This window comes from Pteronotus mesoamericanus, unplaced genomic scaffold, assembly GCF_021234165.1.
Source record: "Pteronotus mesoamericanus isolate MK-2021 breed Mesoamerican mustached bat unplaced genomic scaffold, CSHL_Meso_final scaffold_85, whole genome shotgun sequence".
NCBI classification, from domain to species: Eukaryota; Metazoa; Chordata; class Mammalia; order Chiroptera; family Mormoopidae; genus Pteronotus; species Pteronotus mesoamericanus.
The window spans coordinates 745,109-768,659 of NW_026555329.1; the positions used below are offsets into that span (position 1 = coordinate 745,109).

The following is a 23,551-nucleotide window of genomic DNA, read 5'->3' on the forward strand; positions in this document are numbered from 1 at the left end:
ATGGCCTCTGATCTAGCTAAGCCTCCAAATAGTCGCCAGTGACCTTTATTTCTTGGTCTGCATGTTCCCCTGTCGTCCCCTTCCATATACTGAACCCACTCTGGTCTTTGTGACCGAAAGGTTATAGCAGAAATGATGGTACGTGGCTTCCAAGGCTATAAATGACAAAGCTGCTTGTGCCTTGGTCTCTTGGGTCACTCACTGTGAGGGAAGCCAAATGCTAAACTGACCACCTGGACAAACCTGCATGGACAGGAAGTGAGGCCTCCACCAACCGTGGATGACGTTCTAGCCCAAGTCAGGCCTTCGATGGCTGCAGCCGGGCTGATAACTCGGCTGCAACCTCATGAGAGGCCCTGAGCCCGAGCCATCCAGCCAGATATCCCCGAATTCCTGACCCACAGAAAATGGGAGAGATAATAAGTGACTATTGTTTTCATCTACTAAGTTTGGAGACATGTTATGCAGCATTAGATAACTAATACAGCCTCTTGTCACGTACTTTTGGGCTATGACTGTGATATTTTGTGACAACTAGAACTTCAGAAGAGGTGGCTACTGTGCCAGTTTTTGTCTGTTTGTCTCTCAGCTTCAATTGTACTCTCTTACCTGCTCCGTGATAATAGAGCTTCAAACATTTTCCTATGCAGTGAACACGATACGAAGCTTTGCCAGTAGAGGGTGCTGCAGGGACATTGCAGGAGGAAGTGGGAGTCTCTTCCTGTTCCCTTGACCCCGGTGTTGCTTTCTCTTCACCCTACGGCCTAGTTTGCCAGCAATACGTGTGGCAGCACATTCGGTGGCCCTCTGCCTCAGTGGGGTACCCGGACCGTGAAGACCCTCAGCGAGCATGTAGTCATGGCTCTGTCCCCAGGATGACCGCCTGGCTGTGGCCCTCTCAACATGGACACCATACACCCCAGGCCTTACCAGCAAGCAGGCTTCTGACGCCCCCACTCTCAGCAACCTTGGCCACCTGACCCACGACGGTGCTTTCCCACAGCCCTCCCATCAGGGACACCATACACTCGTGCTTGTACGTCACTCTTCAAACAACTGGGCTCCCAATGTCCTGACTTCCTCTGCAGTGCCACCCCCATCAGCCACAGCCCAGTGCCCCCGGGGCCTTTCCTGTTTGTCCAGGGACTGTTGGTCAGCTCTGGACCAGGCCCCACAGCAAGCTTTGCAGCCCCCCGGGGGGCTGTAGTCACCCCGTCTCTAGTGAGGCCTGAACTGTAGCCTTGGGAAGGGCCCCATCCACACCTCGTGAGTTTGGCCGTCCATGTACACGCCCTCAGCCTGGGGTATTCTTCAGAATTCTCTTCACATATTTATGACTATTCTCCCATTATAGTGAATAACTTTTATGTGAAAATTTCCCTGTTTCCCAGTGTTTGCCCAACACTGAGGATGTGATCCCCACGCTTGCTCATGGCTGATGGAGGCCAGAACAAACACTGGCAATTCTATCCGAATTGAAGATCAATGTTTCCAAGTAAAAATAATTATAATGCCATATTTCGTCGTGTATAATGTGCACCCACGATTTTGCACTCATTATACACGGGATTATTACACCCATTATACCCATGGTATGTAATCATTATACCCATGTATAATGTGCATCCTTATTTTTCCCTCAAAAATTTGGGCAAAAAAGTGTGCATTATACACAGCAAAATATGGAGTAATGATTTTTTTAAAAAAAGAAAAATGTTTAAATTAAAATTACTGTGTGGTTCCTATCTTCCTGTTGAGTTGTAATTGTGAGAGCCACGCCATTCCGAATCCTTCTCTCCTGCCTGGAGATGCCAAGGGCAAAAAGTGTTGCCTGGACTAAGGAACAAGGAACTGAAATCAGGAGCCAGGGCAGCCAGTTTTTCTGTCTCAGCCTTTTTCTGTCCAAGACCACAGGATCACCCCTCTGTGCTTCATTCTTCTCTCTTGGCAGACCAACATGCCTTGCTCCTTCAGGTGTTTGGTAGAAGATGGCTATCCTACAGTTTCCAAGTTTACCTCTCTTTGGACCATGCTATCAACAGAGATTAACTAGTGCTTCTCCTAGGGAAAGAACGTGATTGCCCCAATTTGGGTCAGGTGTTCTTTCTTGGTCCAATCAGTTAAGGCTGAAGGTGCTGAGTCATGTGACAAAACATGGCTAATGGGCCCTTTCCATTGGTGAATGGGGAGTCCATTCTTAGAAAAGGGGGTGTGGGCTAGACAGATCTGTCAAAATATGTCTTAACCACAGATGGCTATGCATCCAGTAGCCAGACAGCACAGATTTGGAGGTCCCAGGCATTTGTCTTCTTTCAGCTTTCACTCTGTCTTCTCTTTGCTGTGTTCTTATGGCATCAGGAATTTGGTAGAATAGAAGGTAGGTGAGACAAAACAGGAAGAAAGTAGCGAAAAGCGTGATCAATTATAGACCCTTCCATTCAGAGGGATGTTTGAACTCTTCTGAAACTTCTGTGGGCCTGATTCCTTTTGAGAAATGAAAAGTTAACAGAGGGGAAAGCAACTAACTCTTTCAGCCATTTCTTTCTTTGCATCAAGTCGGGAGAGTCAGGTCTTTTCTCCACCATCCCCACCCCCATTTCTTCTAAAGTCCAACTTCCTGGCGAGAGGCACAGACAGAGCAGCCGTAACTACCCCGTGAAGTAACAAGAGCCCAGTAGAGAGGTTAGGAAGGAGAAAGGGGGAAGGAAGGACTCTAGCGGGGTGTGACCGACCTGGCTCAAATAAACCAGACAACTCAAAACTGGGGGACAGTGGGGGCTTGAGTGATGGAAGGAGGCTTGGGACAGAGAAAAGTTTGAAAGAGTTAATTTTCCATAGGATGGTACAGTGGCAACAATCATAGCAAAGGAAGATTTCCTGATTGGTCAACACCAACCACTGTAAATACAACTCCCCTGAGAAGCACAGAAGGTCTGAAGCGAGTGGTTGAAACTGGCGGTGTATAAGCAGGATTAGACTGTTATTAGGTACCTTGTTAATGATTCTGCTCACAAAGCCAACTGTTTTAAATAAAAAGCTCTGCCTTGATTAACACCATTAGTGTAGCAGCTGATGTGTCAGCTGAACTGGAATCTCGGTGGCAAAATAGGAGTCCCTTCCAAAATACTTGGGGGAATTTCAGGACATTTACTTGGGGTTCCTAATGACTTCAATTAAGATAGGAAACATTACTTAAACCAAGCAAATGATCAGCCTCTGCATGTAGAAGTGTGAGGGGAGCCTTAATTAATTTACTAATTGCACTTTTCATCTTAAGTACCATTGATTTTGGTCTGTTAGTGGTTTAGTTGCTGTTTTTCTTACAAAGTGTGGTTATTATTGTGGGTGGGGAAAACGGGGTGGCTAGAGTATGTACCCAGCCCTGGGCATTGGCAGAAAATGTTGCCCTAATGCTTGTTGAGATGCCTATGATTCCCTGGAGTTGCTGCAATAAGCCCTCTGTAGGGAATACAGTCGTGGTCCCGTGGTGCTGGAAGTCCTGAAACTGCCAAGTCTTTAGCGGACCCCTCCTCCGCCCCAGTATGTGAACGTACTGCCTCGTTTACATGTGTGAGGCCTGGATGGAAGGTTATCTTTGCCATGTTAGGTAGAAGAGGGCCTGGGAGGACAGAATACGGGTCTGGTTTGATGGGGGGAGGCGGGGGGAGGCAGGGCAGAAAAGGAAGACTCACCAAATAAATGGGTTTCACTTCGAATGACAATCTATTTAGACACAGGGTCGATTTTTCACCATTGTGAATAAATAATGGAACGCACTAATGTGAGAAAGTGTGAAGTTTCCTTTTATGGGGATTCTTGAAAAATCGACTGGATAACCTGTCTCCTTCTGGGCCATATGCCCTGGACCAAACCCTGGGGAAGGAGTGACCAAGTTCACGAATTGGCCACCAGGGGTCACCAGAAGAATTGAAAGGGCTTCTGTGGCAAAGCCATAGTTTCTTGTTCACCAAAAGAGCTGGTTTGTGGGGCCTGGGCACCCATACTCTTGCGTTGCTACAGAGACTTCTCACTTAAATATTTAGGATTGCTTCTACATGTAGGATTTCTATGTCCCTTCTTTTCATTGCCAGTGCTTGCTGCACTACTCTGACCTATATGTTCTTGATAGAGATTTTTCTTTTCTTTTTAATTAAATTACAAATGCTTATCAGTAGGGGGTTACTCATCTTTCAGGTTTCAGCTCCAATGCTAAGCTATAAACAGAGGCCTTTAAGTATCTAATCTCACGTCCTTCCATCACTCTCTTAGAGCACCCATTTATTTAATTACTTTACTTCCCACCTCACCAAAAAACAACAACAACAACAAAAACCCAAAGCAAAACAAAACAGATCTAACATTTAAGCAAACGTTCCAGGCACTGTTTTCAGTGCTGTGCATATATTCACTCCTTTAATCTGCACAACAACCATATGAGATAGATATTTTTCATCTTTTTATTTTTGAGCAGAGGACACCAAGACACACAGAAGTTAAGTAACTTGCTCAAGGACACACAGCTGAAAAATAGTGTCTTTGGAATTCAGGCCTTGCCTGGTGCCAAAATCCATGCTCTTGCTCACCTTTCCATGAGGGGGGATGGGTCTTCACACCCCAGTCTAGAACATGCCTGTGAGCAGTCTGCGTTCCATGTTAAATTAATGAATCCATTGTGGTAAATTCATAGTGTCATACTCTTCAGCCAAATGATATGTACTGACATGAAGAAATTTTCACAGCGTGTTGTTAAATGAATACAGCAAATGTAGAGTATTATTTAGAGCCTGATCCTATTTTTTTAAAAAAATATTTTTATATGTAATATATATATAATATCTACAAGATATGCATATATCTGTATGTGGGGGGATGAACAGAGAAATATCTGGAAGCCTAAATATTTCAGGATCATCTCTAGGGAACAGGATTGCGGTGGCAAAGGGAATATTTTTATATGTTCTTTGAAAAAAAATTGTTAAGAAGAAGTACTTTCTTCATAACTCAAAATTTTAAATAAAAATTTTAGACCAGTTGACAAAAATCAATGCTGTATTTCTCTTGCTTCAATACACTCTTGAATTATAGCTTCAAAACAATGAATACTTTAAACATCCTCAATTTTGGAAGAATCGCAAATGAATTAAAGCAGATTTTTACTTCATTTGCTCCCAAGCTTTGCGTGTAGTTCTGTTTGGGATGTCTTCATTTATCCTTTCCTAATTGAGGGGTACAGAAGGGGAGAAGGGTTGTGTCGCACACCTGAGAGCTAAATACCTCACCTTAGGATTGTCACATAGTAATTATGCCATTCTTATGGACGTAATTATTGTTGTATGTCATTACATTACAATGTCATATTATATTACAAAAGTCTGCATACTGTGCTATCGCTCACTCTTGGGTTTTTAGCACCGAATATGTAAATCTTTACTTTCCAGAATCTGGCTTCTGCATTTCATTCCGGAGAAGGGCACTATTAGTTCACGGGTTGGTTGGCCCATCAAGGAAGAAAGATGTGTGCCTGGAGTTTTCTTTAAAAATGGGTCCTTTCAAGGGCTGTTGAGCTCATTCACCTCCTTCAGGAAAGTAAATTTGAGGAGTAAAGTCAGCCGAGGTGAGAGGTGTATATGCAGATCTCTTATTATTTAAGCATTCCAAGAATGCAGTGTCCTGGCCTTCGAAGTTGCATAATAAAGATGTTTGGCACTTAGGTGTTTGACTTGACTTTGTAGTGTGGCCTCTCAGGGTCAGGCTATTTTTCTGAGAGCTGGAACTCCCTCATTGTGCCAGGTCACAGGAAGGGACAGGAAAAGTCTGGGAAGGGGAGGGTGGAGACCTGAGGGTCCAGGGACCCAAGAGGGCACACCCTTCATCGCCCTGCACCGATTCCCAGCCCTGCCTGCACACGCAACCACCTGGGAGCTTTAAAAAAGCCTGCTATCTCAGCCCTGGCCAGGAACTGACCTAAGTTGTCCCCATATCCTAAGGCTGGGGGTTCAGTCCCTGGTCAGGACACATACAAGAATCAACCAACGGATGCATAAATAAGTGGAACAACAAATCAATGTTTCTCTCTTTCTCTCCCTTTTCTTTCTCTCTAAAATCAATAAAAATTTAAAAAATAAATAAAATTAAATATAAAAAAGACTGATATCTACTCACATCAGACTAATTAATTTGGAATCCCTGGGATTTTGGCCTAAGCAATTTTTCTTTTTTTAAGTTCTCCAGGCTGTTTTAATGGGAGGCCAAGGTTGAGAACCACTGTCTGGCATGTAGCACACTATGCCTTCTAGAAGCTCATGTGCACATTAGGAAGGAAGGAAGGAAGTGTGTGTGTGTTGGGGTGAGGAGGCTGGATGTACACTGGATGGGTGGACTCGCATCTGTCACTCCCTGGAGGCGAGAACTAATTCCATACGGGTTCCATTGTTTCTCCCCCTCTAATATTCTTCTACTGCTGCGTGAATACAAGTGGAATGTGGTCCTGGTGAGTGGTATTGAATAGCAAGTGAGAGGATCTGAGGGGAGATAAAGATCACTTATTCAAACAAAATACACACTGTTGGGGCCAGGCAGCTTAGGCCAGAGCTGGTTGTATTTACTCAGCCCGGGAGAGTTTACTGTATCACGTCATGAGGCATTTTTTTCATCAGGGCCTCAGGCGAGCCCGTGAGGTGGGCATTAGTGCCTTTCAGTGGATGGGGAAACTGAGGACTGGGACCCCAAAGCTATTACATGACCAGGTAGAACCAGAGCCTGTCTGGCTACCAATTCCAGGGCTCACGCTGCGTCCCCACAGCAGCTTTAAAAGGCTGTTTCTGATTTTATTTTTTTTCTGCTTCGACTTATCCAACAAGTCCCTAGTTCTCTTGAGTCCTTTGTGAACATTTGCAACACTTGGGGCAAGAGGATTAACTAATAAAAAATTGACTAGGGAAGATGTTGATCAAAGGAGCAAGGAAAAACACCAAATCACCTGCTTTTCCTGTTCTCTCCTGTAGAGAGGGTTTACCTTAAAACCATCTACAAATTCCCAGTGTTTATCTACCATAGCAACAGCTAGCATTTGCAGAGCGGGTGCTATGTGCCACTTACTGGGCTTTCTAAAAATTATTGGGTTGGCCAAAAAGTTTGTTTCTTTTTTTCCATAAACGGCTCTAGTAGCGCTTTGTTGTCTTTAACTTCATTCAAAACCATTTAATTAGATAGTATTGTAACATCTGTCATGTAGGTGTGCATTTAAAAAAAACTTATCAAAATTGGTGAAATTTTGTGTAGCCATTTTAATATTGAAGATGGAAGAAAATAAACAACACATTCAACATATTATGCTTTGTTATTTCAAGAAAGATAAGAATGCAACTGAAATGCAAAAAAAAAAAAAATTAAGATTTGTGTAGTGTGTGGAGAAGGTGCTGTGACTGATCAAACATGTCAAAAGTTTGCAAAGTTTCTTGGTACTACTGACATTTGACCAAATAATTCTCTGCTGTGGGGCTGCCTTATGCATTGGAAGAGGTTTAGCAGCTCCCCTGGCCTAAGAAGCCAATAGCGGGAGACAGCCGACATACTCAAAATATCCAAATCAATAAAGTTATTGGTGAAAATGAACGATGTGCCTATTATTTTACAGAAAAAACTAAACGGACCTTTTTGGCCAAGCCTATCATTATTTAGTCCTCCCAACAACCACACAGCACAGGCGCTATGATTGATCCCCATTTTAAAGGTGGGGAAACCGAGGTCCAGAGAGCTCAAGTAACTTGCCTGAAGCCACACAGCTAGTGGATAGTAAAGTCCATATTGGAATTGTGTTTAAGGCAAGAGCTCACAGACCTACCCATTATGCTGTGCTGACTCTAGAGCTACATTCTGTTGATCTGAGCCCAGTCTGACTCTGGGCTCCAACCTTTTTTACCTATTTCCTCTGCTGTAATGATCATTTACACTGATTGTGTGTTTACCAGGCATTAGGGGTTGTTCTAAGGGCTTCACAAATAGTATCTCATTTAATTTCTTGATCCTGGAGAGCTGGGCCCCTGAGGTAGCCCCTCATGGGGAGGCTGTTCTTACCACTGCCTCTCTTTCAGCAAGGCACCCTTTGTCCCGTTCCAAAGTGGCCACGTGACTCCTCATCCGACGGCTCATGACTGAAGAAGAGAAGTCCTCTAGCCCCTCTGTCGTCAGGGTCAGAACTGCGTACGATCGGCTCTTCCTCCAGGTCCCGGCTGTGGCCTCCCAGGTCACCTCCTCTTGAGTTAGTCTTGTCTTCTGCCCACAGCCTTCTCACATCAACACGCCGAGGGGGCCGTCCTCTCAGCCATCCTTATGACATGCTGATTTGTCTCTATGACTGGGCTAAGTCCGCAGCATTTTGTTCTGGGCTGAAGCAAGAGGATCCTTGCTTCCAGAGCCTGGTTGACCAAACCTCAAATGAGCCATGATGTCAAATGAGGGCTCACTGCCACATCCTGATCTGAGCCTCGGGGAGGCCAGGCAGAGCGTCTTTCACCTTGCTCTGGAGGGGTCACTTTGTCCAGGCAGCCTCTGTTCCCATTGCTCTCACACCCAGTTTTCTTGTCGTGAGGATTTCCCCTGGCATTTCCTTTTGTCTTCAGCATTGTTCCCTGGCTCCTGTGAGCCTGGGTCCTTCTCTGCTGTCTGGTCTCCCCTTAACTCTCGGGATCTCATTGAGTTCTTCCCTGATCAACGTGGCTAAAGGAAGCCCCTCTTTCTCACCCCTCAGTCTTAACATCGCCCTTATTTCTTTTTCATACTCTTTTTTTTTTTTAAAGATTTTTACAATTTATTTTTAGAAAGAGGGGAAGGGAGGAAGAAAGAGGGAGAGAAACATCAATGTGTGAGAGATACATCTATTGGTTGCCCCTTGCACGCCTCCAGCTGGGGACCTGGCCCGCAGCCCAGGCACGTGCCCTGACTGGGAATCAAACCAGCCACTTTTCAGTTCACAGGCCGGAGCTCAATCCACTGAGTCACACCAGTCAGGGCTCTTTTTCATACACCTTAAACATCACATTTATTTATTTACTTAATTATTGCCTATATTCCCAATGAAAATATAAGCTCAAAGAAGACAAGGAGTTTTCTTTTTCATTCACATAGTGTACCTTTTCACATGATGCCTGGCCAATACAAAGCGCTGTGTACCTTCTCTCATGGTGCCTGACCAGCAGGAGGTGCTCACTAGATACGTGCTGAATGAAAGAATCAAAGGATACCCTGCCATCGACAGCGATGATACTGCCACTACTGCAGCGTCCCAGCCCCACCAAGGACCTATTCTTATTTACGTCTCCTGCATCTCCTTAAGTAAATCCAGACGCTGTTGAGGGTTTTGTTACTGTTGTTTTTGCATGCACTAAATGACTCCCAGCCAGTCGGCCGCTTCTCAGTGTCCCCATGTTGAATGAAGTTCTGTTGTGCCTGTGGATACCTTCTGAGAGAAAGGCAGTTTGGGCTGTTGGCGAAGGGTGCAAACTGCCGCTGAGGACGATGGGTTCTTTGTGCCTCTTTGGAAACGTGTTAGTCAACTGAGAGGGTCCCTCGAAAGCTTAAACAGCTAACAAAGTATAACTGTGTCCCAGGCAGTAGGCTGGGGATCCAGGGACATACGAAGGCACAGCTTCTGCATGGCAATGGGTTTTCTGACTATTGGTGAGAAAAGAACGATATGAGAGAGACCCCAGGATGTGAGGCAAATACTAACTCAAAACCGAACAAGATGATGAGTACTTCGCTTACAATGGGGAGGGTTATTGGGGTCTGTGAAGTCTTTATGAGATTTATTCAAGTCAGAGGATTTGCATGAATTTGCTTGCATGTACCCCACAGCCTTAGCCCTCCGTGTGGTCACTGGCCTCTCTGTCCCCTCCAGGTAGAGTCATCGACCGCTCCAGTGGTTCTCTGGCTGCAGGGTGGGCCGGGATCTTCGTCCTTGTTTGGACTCTTTGTGGAACATGGACCTTATGTTGTCACAAAAAACCTGACCCGTAAGTATTGCTTGACCTCTCTTTCCCTATGGAGAATTCTTCATCTGAATCTCATTTCTGCTCCAGAAATAATTTAGAGTGTACACTGAACCACTAGGAATAGCTTAACAGTTCCAGATTACGAAAACATAGCCTTCTGGCAATGTCTGCCCATGGAGGAGGAGCCACCGGGGCTGGGCTGCTTTCTCCCTTGAAATTTGGGTGAAAGGTTCTAAGCTATTTTCTTGCAGTCTGCTGCTAACTCAAGCAAGCTGGGCTTATGAAAACAGGTGGTACTTATTACTACTTAGGCAAGCTCTTGTGCATGGGCCTAATGGTGAATTATATCCCTAATTATTCATATGAACTGAACACCGTGTGGTTCAGTCACAAGTGATCGGATATCTTGGAAGCAGGGTACTGTGGATGGGGGCTGGGGTGAGGGAAGGAACGGAGGAGGAGCCATGCTGGCTGTAACCCCCGTCTACCTCCATCTCTTTTTTCGGGGGAGATGGTGTACTTTCCCTGGGTGAGAATTTGGAGGATGCAGGAAAGGAGGAAAGGAGGAAAGTGTGTGTGTCACCTCTATGGAGGTGGTTCTCTTCAGCGTTGGGTGGGAGGAAGAGGACTGGAAGCTGGAGCAAGAGGATGAGCCCCCAGATGGGACAGATGGGTTTATTGCATGGGTGGCTGATGGGTAGTCTGTGTGAACCAAGTTGCACAGGGGTTTGTTTCTAAACTTCATCTGAGATGCAGAAACCCTCTGGGTCTGGAAAAAGTAGAGGAGAGGAGAGGAGAGGAGAGGAAGGGAAGGGAGGGGAGGGGAGGGGAGGGGAGGGGAGGGGAGGGGAGGGGAGGAGGTACTGGTGTCTGCTCCCACGGTGAGAGGACAAAGCAGGGCAGGGCGACACCAAGGGTGTGTTGACGTGGTGAGAGCAGGTGGGCGTGCTCGGCTCTGGACCGAGCCGAGCCTTTGGTGGGATGCTCTGTTCGTGACTCATTCTTGAACCTCTTCTCTGTCCCTCCAGTGCGCACCCGAGACTTCGCCTGGACCTCCACCTTGTCCATGCTGTACATGGATAGCCCGGTGAGCGCCGATGGCCTGCTGAGGCAGCCACGTGGGCCTCTCTCGTCTTTCTCCTTTTGATTACGTGCACTTAAGAAATAGGAAAAAAAGGGAATAGAAATTTAGTTTCTTTCTTTCTAAAATAGAATTTCATCTTGTAAAAAAAACTTTTTTGAGATTTAGTTTTTCTACCGTGTATCGTTATATCTGAGTTTGAGGATGTTGCTTGGTGCTTTCTCTCCTTTGCTCATTTTTAATCTTATGAAACATCCTGCTCGCTGAATCACGTCACCCAAGATAAGGGGTTAGTTTCTTTCCACTGATGATGTGACTTCCCGATATCACGGGTTATTATATAGTGTCAGGACTCCGCATCTTTCAAATAGAATTCCAGATAGAAAAAGTCAAAACTTGTCTCTTTCACTTATCACCACAAGCAGAATGCCTCATCTCCAAACAAAAAGTGGAATTCGCCTTGGGAAGTTCTTCTGAAACTGAGCCCAATAAACTGCAAAGTAAGAAAGTAACTTTAGGATCAGCTTCTGCAGATATTTTGCCTCGTAATTTCTCTAATGTCTCTCACTTCCCAGATGGTTCAAAAACAGGTAAATAGGGAGAGAAAGAAAAGCCCCAAACTCTTGTTGCCCTCTGACCTCCCACCTCCATCAACCATCCTCTCTCCTAGTCTGTAATGCATAAAAGTTGAATTAAATGTCTCGATCCCTTGGGTGTTTCAGGAGAAAAAAATATGTATCTGGTGGACGGTGCTTTCCTTATACAAATTATTTACGCAAAATAAGTAGTAGCTTCTTTTTGTTCACAACTCAGTTGTCTATGAACATCTAGGTATAGGGAAATATTAGTTAAAAACTCATTCTTGTTTTAAAGCCTCTCGTCTACTGAAGGTGAAAGGTCTTTGTGGCTGTATTTTTCACTAATAAGGAAATTAAAACACACACACACACACACACGCACACACACACACACTGTTATTTCAGGAGAGCAATGCGCAGTCCAGGTTTCAGAGAGGAGACAACAGGGGCCAAGAAAAGGTGACTTCCTCATCCTTAAATCAACATCTGGCAGGGCCCCCACTGCGGAATCGGAATCGGACAGCTCAGCCCCTGACCTAGGGAAGAGCTTTGTGCTGATGCTCTTTATTTGGGCCTGGAGGAGGGGCGGGGAAGTGGGCGAAAGGAGCATCCCCGACCGAGGATGACTAAGCGCACCTGGCTCGTGGCAAAAATCCGAGGTCAGGGGCTTGGCTTTTGGAACAGGTCGGTTTCCTTCCAGCGTGGAGTCTCTCTGTGGGGCTCCAAAGCACACGTTCCTCTGTGTTCATACCTGCTTATTTATTTCCCCTTCAGGTGGGCACAGGTTTCAGTTTTACCGACGACCCCCAGGGGTATGCCGTCAACCAGGATGATGTGGCTCGAGATTTATTCAGGTAAAAGGTGCTGGCTCTCTCTTGACCTTCTGCAGACTAAACGCTTTACTTTCAACAGATAAACTCTTTCAGTAGTGGAAGTGTTACTGACGTCCTCCTTGTCTAATTCCTAAAGGCGTTTTCAGAATACTTGTTCTCGAGGGGTACACACACACACACCCCCAGCGCCCCCGCCCCACAGTTTGTTTTCCACCTTGTCACATTATCACTGATAATTGCAAAAGTGGCCCGCAGAGAAAGTAACAAGGAGAGCTGAAAATTTAAGAAACAATGGAAATCTTTAAGAAATGATGGAAATGAAGAATTATTCAACCCTTAAAGATGATCTTCCAGACTTTCAACCAGCTGCCTGAGAGGTTCAGCTTGCCTTCCAACATTATATTTAACTTTGCATTTGTCAGGAAGCAACAGCTTGGGTGTTTGTTTTCTTTCCCAGCATTCCTCCTTTTGTGACCCTCAGATGCAGTTTTTCATTCTGTTGCTTCTCATGGTTCTCCAGGCTGACAGCTCAGCTCATTAGCTGATTTCTTGCCTTTTCCCTTCATCTTACAAAATTATTTGTTAAAAAAAAAAAGGGTCGGGGGAAGGTGCCCTGGCTGCTGTGTCTCAGTGGTTTGAGCGCCGGCCTGCGAACCAAAGGGCTGCCGGTCTGATTCCCAGTCAGGGCACAGGCCTCGGTTGCGGGCCAGGTCCCCAGTGCGGGGCGCGTGAGAGTCCACTGATTGATGTGTCTCTCCAACACTGATGTTTCTCTCCCTTTCTCCCTCGCTTCCCCTTCTCTAAAAAAGTAAATAAATAAAATCTTTTTAAAAATGGAAGGAAAATGAAAAGATGTAAGCCTGATCAAACAGTGTATGTGTGTTTGTATATAATTTCTTCCTTTCTTTTCCTTACATTTTATAGCGATTTTAGCACCTTTTTTAAAAAAGTAAATGACCTTTCATATCCACTTTTTTCCAGCTTATAAATTATTACTAGAGACCAGGTCCCGAGTTCTTTCCAGCCACGAGGCCACCACTCTTTATGCATTACCGTAATTTACTAAAAGAACCCTAGTGGCCAGAAGGAGTTAACCAGCCCCTCTACCCAAACTCCCGCAAACACTCACTCTGCTAATTACTTGCTGAGCCAACTGCAACCAAGTCCAAAAGTGAAAGTGTATCCAATGGAGTCAGAGGTTTTTCATCTCTGACAAAAGCCTTCCGCTGTATTCTTTGTCCCCAAGGCAGGTGGCTGGGGGAGAAAGGAAACGGGACCTTCCCCGCCTTTCTCCCAGAGACACCACTCTCTGCTCTGCTTTCTGACCCAGAAAAGAATACGGCTGTTGTCCCATGACTGGAACACTCCCATTCCATTTCCAGGAGGGATGCGTAGGACCCCACACTGCCACCTCCAGGTCCGGCGGATCCTGGGACAGGTCCCCTTGTCCACTCTGGCCCATACCCCGTCCTCAAATATAATCTCAATGGCTGTCCTTCCAAGTGTAAAGCACCAGGTCTTTCTCTTTTAGTGCTGTCTGTGAGCTCTCATTTCTTCAGATGGAAAATCTACTTTTCTCTCCTATCCAACATCCCCCACCCTCTTTTGGTTTAAATCCAAACCAGCTTCGTTGTTTAACTCGCAAACACCCGCAGGGCGGAGGTTCTGTATTAAAGAAACACATCAATCCCCTCTAAGCCAGAGGGTTGCACCCTTGCCATTCCCTTTCTGTTTCTCCTTCCCCTCCCCGCCCCCAAGACGGTCACAGCTTCCAGTTGACCCTCCGTGTGGATATTTACTGCTGACATGTGGTACATCTCCTCTTGCATGACATGTAAAGAGAACCTATTTCAAAGCATCCATTGTTTATAGCTGTTTGAGTTCTTTTCGCTTCAGGCTCTTAGAACTGAAAAATAGCTAATCAAGGGCAGTGCAGAAAACTGATTTCAGCTGTTTCCTCTCTAGTTTACACTATTTGTTTCCTCTCTCCAGCTCTCCAGATGGGTGGTTGGAATAAAAAGGTCTTCGCTTTGAAACCTGCAAATGGGCTACTGCAGGTTTAAAGAGTAAACCTTTCTTCTTCCCCCTTTGAAAACCATCTTTCTTTTCTTCCAGAAATCCCATTTCTTTTGACTATGATCCGTGCCTGGAGTGAGGAGAAGACTCCTCAAGGGAAGTCTGACATTCACATTCAGGCTGCTCTTCTGTGTGTTTGGAAAGGAAACAGCTTTACTAACAAGATGTTTCAATGTTCTTTGTTTCTTTTTTCATACTTGGATTGTGCTATTGAGCCACAATGCCTCTGGGGTTTAGAACAAAATAAATTTACTAAGGAATAAGACATTTACTAACTTTGACTTGGAGAACACCAACTGGTGCCCCTCTCCTTCTGCCACGACTTACCCATGGCTACTCGGTGCTGCGCGTTCCTGGTGCTGCCGTACAGAGCAAGGGAGCCTCTGCCCTGCTGTTGTGCCTGACGCTGCTTTCTTACCGCCAGGTGGAAATGGCACTGCCACTCACTTCCACGGGTTAGAGTGTATAGGGAATAGTATCTGTTGTTACACAAAGCTTCAGAGCCATGTGACTATGAGACAGGCTTCATATATTAAATGAGAACGTGGCCCGATCCTCACGGACTGGAGAAAATCACGCCCGGCCGCACCACAAGGCGCGATGAATGAACAGGGAGGGTGGTTCCTCATCTGTGGTCTGTGGTGACAGAACAAAACCACCAAGTTCTGCTGAGCTTGCTTTGGTCGAACTGTCAGTGACTAAAGCTGCCCCTTGTTCGGCTTTCGATAGTATGGAGCTTTTGCTTAGATTATTTTAACTTCGATCCCTCCGAGTGTCTTGAACGTAGTATGCCTTTGACACTATTAGACACGACCTATCCCAGTTATGTCTTCTGGTCTCCAGAGAGTTATCATTTTCACACCCCTTCTTGGACCCAAACTCACCACCTTCCCTTTTGGGGCCTGAGGAGCAACTTTCTGCTAGTCATTCTCCCTTATAGGCTCTATTTCCTCCTGTTGTCTTTCCGCTACCAGGTAGCTTCAGACTAACATTCTAATTCTTAGAGAAGGACTCGGCTCAGTGCCAGCAAGGTTGCCAAATGGCTTTGTCTGGAAGAGGCATGCTTCCCGGTGCCTGAATACATGTGTGGAGGGGACACACATGTGCATACATTTGTGTGTATTTTGTAAAATATATTTTGGCAATTGAGCTTCTGAAATCTGAAATGTTATGTGACCATCATTTTAGATTATATTTTTAGGCAAACCCTCATCATGCAACAAGAAAAGTCCTTGGCTAAATCACAATTAAATAAGCAAAAGCCATATGTAAATCTAACTTGCTAGGTTTACCTTTTTGATTTTTCAATCCCATTTGAGAAAGGCCTACCAAAGCCTTGCTATCATTAGCCTGTTTTTTGTTCTGATCTTACTGTGAAGTTAAAACTCTCTAACTTCTTTAAGTGGGGACTTGTTTTGAACACTTCAGCTAGAGAATCCTAGCATCCTTTGAGCTAGAAACAACGAAGACTGCCAGACAAAGGAAATGCCCCGTTAAATTTGCATTTCAGATAAACAATGAATAATTTTCTTTTTAATCTAAGTATGTCCCATGCAACATTTGGGACATGCTTATGCTAAAACATTATTTGTTGCTTATCTAAAATTCTAATTTAATCAAGTGTCTTGTATTTTTATTTGCTAAATTTGGCAACCCTAACAACTCTCCAGCAAATTCTCCAAGCAAATAAGCTTTAAGCTAAAGCATATGGCTTAATTGAAATTTGCTATATTAAATTATCTATTGCCTTTCCAATTAGCAGGAAGAAGGAAAGGGAAGTCTTTGTTTTAGCCTGAAGTATAGAGAGGGAAGGGTGAAGAATAAACTCCTATTTTTATCTCTGCTCCAAAGCTTATTGTCCGCACTAACATGGAAGCTGTATAATGCAACTTCCCAGATTTAGTTACTGCAAAGATTTTAGTTACTATAAATAATAAATAGAGAGATACACCAAAACTCTACAGTAGTGTTTAATGGTGGATTTTTATGAAGCCTTTGAAAATTAAGTGTAGCCAGGATCATGGTGACTGTAATGACCCAGTTTTGCCTCTCTGCAGCCCTTGAACTTGCTCCTCCTCCTGATTTTGCAGGGCCTCCTCGCCTTTCATCTTTACCAGGCGGTTCATGGCTTTTAGTCCCTCAGCAGGAAGCTGCCACAAAACCCCTTCTCAGGCTGTGCACTCTGGGCGAAAACATTCATAGAGCTTCTGAGTTTCACAAGTTTTGTTTCCTTAAGCCTGTTTAAATCTATTTCAGCATAACTCACCCAAGTGGCTTTGGCATTCTTTAGTAAATGTGATTTTTTTTTTTTTTTTTTAGCTTAGAGGCCATTGTACGTTTTCTTACCTATCTGTGGCCTTTTGATATTTTCCTTTAGACTACAGTCATTTTTACAGCTTTTCTGTTCTTTGGTCATTAAATAACTGAAACTCTGGGAGCCCCATTAGAAATGTTCAGGGTTGCCCACAGGAAGAGGCTGGTAAGCAACAAAAGTTCCTATTACCTCACCACAAGCCCAGGTTAATGGGGTATAAGGTGTGCAGAACTGCCTCTAAGAATTGCCAGATAAAAGGAGAAAGCCTGTATCACTTGGCTCAAGGGTCCCCTCAACAAGTAAATGATCCAAGTTGGTAACTCAGAGATTTGGAAACCTGGCCAGAGTGTTGACGTCCACCCGTCCTAACTTCATAATGTCACAAAGTAAGACCACAATATTTTCTAACCATCCACAGAGCACAGAGTGTTATGCACATGAGACTTTGAAAAAGAATGCCTGCATGAGCTTATACCACAAGGGTCTCTTATCTCAAATTTGAAACCTCTTGCCCAAGGCTCAGACTGGTTGGTAGGAAGCCTTTCTAATTCCACCGACTTTTACTGCTTTTCTTTTTGCAGCGCGCTGATTCAGTTTTTCCAGTTGTTTCCGGAATTCCAAGAGAATGATTTTTATGCCACTGGGCAGGTGAGTTGAATGAAGTCTGTTTTCTTGTGTGATTCTAACCTCATGAGGACTGAAATATATTATGGCACTTCTGATTTATTCCTTCAGAATAGACGCATGCACACACATGTACACAAATATTAATTCAGGCCATATTAAACATCCTCCAGTTATCCCTCTAAATTTCTTCCATAATGTTAGTTTTTAAATTTAGGGCTCAATAAATGTTCATATACCACAATGGGTTGTCATGCCTCGGTCCCCTAATTTTTGTTGTTGAATTCATGATTATCATTTTGAAGAGCCAAGACCCTGGGATTTATAGAATGTTCCGTTTTTCTGAGTTTGTCTGAGTCTTCCATGCTTACATTCAGAGGAAACATTTTGGCGAGAACACAACATAGATGGTGTTGTGTACTTTCTTTGTGTCATGTCAGGGCGCACATAATGTCCGTTTGTCCCATTGTTGGCGATGCCGTTGTAAACCCCCCTCCCCAATGTAATAACTGATTCAGACAGGAGTCATCAATGGACGCTAAAAGTACTGGGCGACAGATTGGGAGTGAACAGGTGTTCACATGCTCTCGGGTCCTTTAATTTCAAAAGGATAAAGGTACCTTTCCAATGGTAAGATATGACGGCTACCAGATTTTTCTGATCTGTCTTCCTACAGATGGCATCTGTCTTCTATACAGAGCTTTCACTCCTATTCTTCCCTAGTTTTTACACTTTGAAATATCGCTGCGGATTCATGCATTGCTATTTCTGTTTGATGTATTTAAATTTACTGCTGTCATTATTGTTTTTGATGCTCACGTTGTCCCACATTCGGCCCATGGGAGCCCCTCTGTCCGGCTCCTACAACCTTTTTGACAGGTGATCTCTGAGCACTACCTTGCTGTTTGGCACAAATCTATTTCTAGGACTACCTTGTGCTTTCCCTGCCCTAGCCCTGGAATCAAGGAATCTTGGTTCATTTTAATGGAAATTGTTACTTAGAAACCAAGACTTGAACACTAAGTGTGCTCATTGCTACTGGCATGCAATTCCTTTTAGGCTTGGTGTTCGGGCAGAGGTACCATTACACTAATACCCATCATTCTAATTCAACATCACAAGGTTCTTCTCTCCCCCATTCTGTATTTGTATGCCCTTTTTTTCACACTGACAGCCGGGGTTCCCAACAGTTTCAGTGTATTCATCTTCTTGCTCAGTCCTACAACATGTGCAAAATGATTTCAGAATTACTACATCAGTACTACTACAGCAAGGAACCTCTGAAGTATTGTCCATATTTTTTGCTGTAATTATTTTTATCATTAGACTATTATTTCCTTACAGGTTTAAAAACAAAGTACTATGTTTAAAAGTTATAAAAATTGATTCTATTTTTAGGATGCTTATGTTATAATTTAATATATAGATTCCCTTGCATATGTTTGTTTCAATATTGGGTCTTGTTTTTTTAATCCATTTAAACTTAAGGTTACTTAAAAAATACATAGCAGTCCATATTTTGAAAACACAAAAATTTCTAGGTGTTAGGAATACAGTTATGAAAAAAACATAAAAAATTCCCTGCCTTCTTACATCCTGGAGGTGAAAACTGTGATAAAGAAAACCATCGCTATGCCCTATACGGTCACGCAGTGATATGTGTCATGACAAGGATAAAGCCGGGTTAGGGTTAGAGAGTGATAGAGGTGCTATTTGGGATACGATGCTCAGAGAAAGGCTCCCTGACAGGGACACCATTGGGTAGAGTCCCGAGTGATGTCGTGGAGTGATGACTGTAGTATCTAGAATTAATAACTGCGGTTGGGGGGTGGCCTATACAAGCTGGCCAGAGCGGTGCCTGCGGCCCACCCGCGGGCCCTGGGAGGGGCGGGATCGTAGCGGGGCCCTCGTCCTCTGAACCATCAGGCTTGAGAGTGGGAGACCAGTGGCCTCCACAGGAAGAACCAAGTGATGATACCAGAGGATGGGCTGGAAAGGTTCTGGGCAAGCACAAACCGCAGATGTCCACTCTCAGCGAGCCAAAGCGAGAAATAGCCTCTGTTTTTCCAAGGAAATGGCAAGTCAATGGAACTAGGAACTCCCTTCTCTTCAGCCTGCTTTCTTCTCTTTCTAAGCTCTTTTGCACAGACATTCTGACTGCTTATTTTTTTAAGCTAGTTATCCAGCCGGGAGTATTTGGGATCTCTACCAATAGTTCCCTGCTATTCCTTGTCTTTTAAGCTATTTCAAAGGCAGGTTGGGGAAAGGCGCAGGAAGAGACCCTCCCATCATTTTTAGTAGCAGCCTTGGAAAGTACCCAGTCTCCACCTCCAACAGAACAGTGATCTGCTTAGTGTGTAATTCCTTGTCTTGCAAATAATGTGGCGATGTTGTTAACCATAATGTTCAATTCTCAACAAAGCTGCCAAATTCCGGATGGAAAATTTGTCTATTTCGTGTCTGCCTGGTGGTTTCCACGCATGTAATTTCCAAATGTGTGTAGGAAAGAGCAATTTTATTTTTACTTTTTTTGCTGCCAGGATGAATACTCTTAAGGAAGCTTGTGCCTTACAACTGATGAAGGAAGATGTGAACGAGGTTGGGCAGGGGCTGGGGTAGAGACACGGTTGCTGGACAGCAGCGTCTTCCTAAGAACTACACAGGCCATGTCCTATCTAGGGGCACATCTCCTTGTAGAAGGAAGAGCACTAAATAATGCATTGATGGTTTATTATTATTAGAATGCTATGTTTTTGCAGTCTTGTTCCATCTGTTCTTCTGTTTAAAGGCAGAATGGATAAGAAGAAGGCATTCTGGATAAATAATCAGGAGACCTGAGATTCATTGTGGGTTTTGCCTCTCTCTGGATGATTCCAAACATGTCCTTTAATGTCTCTGGGCTTCTGCTTTTCATCTTACCATCAGAGGGGTTGGTTTGTAAATTAAATCACTTCCAGGGGTATTTTGCTTTACTAGAAATTCAACTGAAGTTCCCTAGATGTACTTTTAAGCATCTGTGTATAATTGCGGTTTTAACATATACCACCCATCCTTCCTCCCTCTACCACCAGAAGAAGAAAAAAAATTGTAATAGATTTTTCAAGAAGGGAAACCTTTTCTCTTCTGGATTCTTAATTTCCTCACACTCATGGGGAGATTAAACAAATGACACTACTCGATGTGTAGAATCATCCTTGGAAAATAAATACAAAAACTAAGAAAGGGTTTTCTGCTTCTCAGCACAAATGTGCTAGACCTAAATATCCTTGACATTTGTGTGCTATGGGTGAGGATAGCCTGACGCTCAAAGGGTCTGGAGCAGCTGTTCAGCGTCCCAACTATGGTGTAAGGAAGTCTGGAAGTAATAATAGTATCTACTACATAGGGTTGTTTTGAGCGTTTAATTAGATAATCCTCCTCAAATAGTTAGCAGAGTGACAGGCTGTGGTGAGTATCCAACACATGATGACTATTATTACCATTGATGTTGAAAAGCTGGATTAATATATTATGGCTCCAAAGCTTGTGGCCTAATGCATGTCGACAGGGCCTGGTGTGGTTAGAAAGCTCTGCTCACCTGTTTTGGGATGTGGAATTGTGTCCCCTCTTACCTTGAAATCATCTTTAAAAGAAGTGGTTCACTTAGAGATGGCAGCAGAGCTTAGAAGTGGGTACTAGAAAGTCTGGACACTAGCAAATAGGTCAGAACCGACCCCAGTCTCCTTGTCTCCGCCGCGTGGGCTCTGGCAAGACCCCTGTCAGAGGCGCGGCGTGGGCCTGCCTTCAGCGCAACCAAGAAGGAAGGACTGCTTTCTCTCCGTTTCTGCCTGGAACGCCAACTGGAATTAATTTTCCCTAAAGAGAGACAAATGTGTCTGTAAATCACCCTCCTCCAGGCATGAAGAAAAAAAAAAAAGCACTTCAAAAAGAGAAACAAGCTGCGTTTAATTCCCATAATTAACTTTCTTTATAAGTGTTATCCTTTCTGAGCCAGCAACTATTAGAGAGGTGCTCTTGTTCTTGAGGTGCAGACACATTTTAGAATCCCCTCAAGGACGTGGGCCCTGCTAGACAGGAAAGCAAAACAGCCCTCCATGGAAGGCAGCAAGGTGGCAGGAGGAAGGGGACTGCCCGTTGTTCTCTGGGTATGTGGCTTTGTGTCCACGCCCGCGGAAGATTCAGCGCTCACGGGTGGTGGTGGCAATGATTGGGAGAGCTTCCAAAATGGCACGGCATGTCACTGAAACTTTCCTGATCGGCGGAAAGGGGCCTGTCTCCTTAGAAGCAGTTTTGCAGCCATAGTTCATTTGAGGGCCCTTTGAAGCTATTTAAAAATTAGTGAGCTTAATAGGATACTTTATCTTCATTTGCATGAGCGAAGTCCTGCTGGCCTCACAGAGCCTGGCAACCTTGATTGAAATCATCACGGTTCACTGGGTTCAGGGGGGCGGCTGTGGGGTCGGGGGCGGCTGGGGGGCAGGCTCCCAGGAGGCCAGAGCCATGTTTGTTTAATTTGTTTCATGCAATACTAAGCACATTACTTAAGGAATGTTAGAGAGTGGCTTCGTGCAAGCCTGTTGCTAGATGAGATTAAACTATCGATGGTATTTCTCTCCAGCTCCCTTTCATCACCCTCTCACGGCCGTTCTCTCCCTGTGCTGCTTCCCAAGCCCTGGGAACCCTCCTTTCTACTCATGTTCTGGGGCCATCCCGTGCCCTACCCCACTCTCAGCCTTCCTTTCTTTGGCCATACTGTGACCGGGTCCTCTTTTCCAACGCTTCCTTCATCTCCATCATGATGGCTCTGTTCCTCGCCCCCTTTCTGACTTACCAGATCAGTGTCCATTAGAGAGGATCTGGTAAATTAAACTGACTCCCAACAGACTTGCATTTGAATAGAGGACAGAGCTCAGGTCATAAAAAGATACTTGGAATTGGGAATAAATACTGACATGCAAGTCGAGGGGTGATATCTAACATGGGTTGGGATAGGCAGTGAGCCACTTTCCGTCCAAGGGAGGCAAACATCCCTGCCATACTTTGTGCAGAATCTCTCAGGGTTATCAGCCTCACACAAATAGAAAAGAAGTCCCTAGCTTCTTGGATGTTTCTGTCTTCCTGGCCAAGACTTAGTTTTAATCATAAAGGCTTGGCTTTGATCATACAGTTTTATGGACTAACTGGAAGTTTCAAATGATGTAAAGACTTGTAGTCCTTGGAATGCAATTATTACCAAAAGCTTGGAACTTGCTGAATTTTAACTGAAATTTAACTCTGGAGCTCATGACAAATGTCTATTTTCAGTTATGTTCATCTGCCTCGCCAATATTTTCTTTTAGAATTGAAAACCGATTTGTGACTATTTAATGAGTTTAATATTAGAAAAGTTAAAGTTTAAGCTGCAACCTGAAAAATTGAACAGGGGCATATGGAAATGTTTGCAAATTGTGCCTGAGGCTCTTGGATAGCATATCTAAGCCGAATCAACACATGTTTACTGATTCATTAGTTCCATGGAAAAGAAAATAAGTAAATCGGAAGTCATTATAAGCTTTGTTTGAGGTGACCTGCCATGCTGCCACACAAATAGTACCTGATTAGATGGTTGGGACAGAAAATGCTAAGTTATATCTATCAAACAGCTTCAACCTTCTAAATTTTCGCTACAGTTAGCAAACAAAGGACTCAGTTTGTTGACTGTGGCCTAGTATGTTTATACTCTTTGTTTAAAAGTCAAATTAACTGTAGTCTCTTGAAACATAAGGGTTTATTCATCTGGTTGAGTCACCTGGCTTCAAGCTGGGTTTCTCCAAAATTGACACCAGGTCAGCTGGGGGGCTGGGAGGAAGATGCATCTCTTCCACCTATGCTTGTCATTGATGGATTTTTTTCTTCTTTAAAGAAACATCCTCTCAATCTGAAATAAGAATTTATCATTTGGAAGGCAGCACATACCTTTGCATAAATGTATGTGGCTAAAAGTTGGAAACAGATCAAAATTTTTTTTATGTCTATTCCTATTGATTCTACATTTCTTTTTAAACTTATATTCA

At 44.2% G+C, this 23,551-nt stretch overlaps 1 protein-coding gene across 1 annotated transcript in view; it reads left to right on the forward strand.

Annotated features, from left to right (window-relative positions):
• Positions 1-23,551, forward strand: part of CPVL (carboxypeptidase vitellogenic like) — a 65,664-nt gene that overhangs the window by 12,350 nt on the left and 29,763 nt on the right. The window contains exons 3-6 of the mRNA XM_054563940.1: positions 9,899-10,013; positions 11,021-11,079; positions 12,426-12,505; positions 17,456-17,522. Coding sequence (XP_054419915.1) covers positions 9,899-10,013; positions 11,021-11,079; positions 12,426-12,505; positions 17,456-17,522 — 321 coding nt within the window. The remainder of the gene's footprint in view (positions 1-9,898; positions 10,014-11,020; positions 11,080-12,425; positions 12,506-17,455; positions 17,523-23,551) is intronic.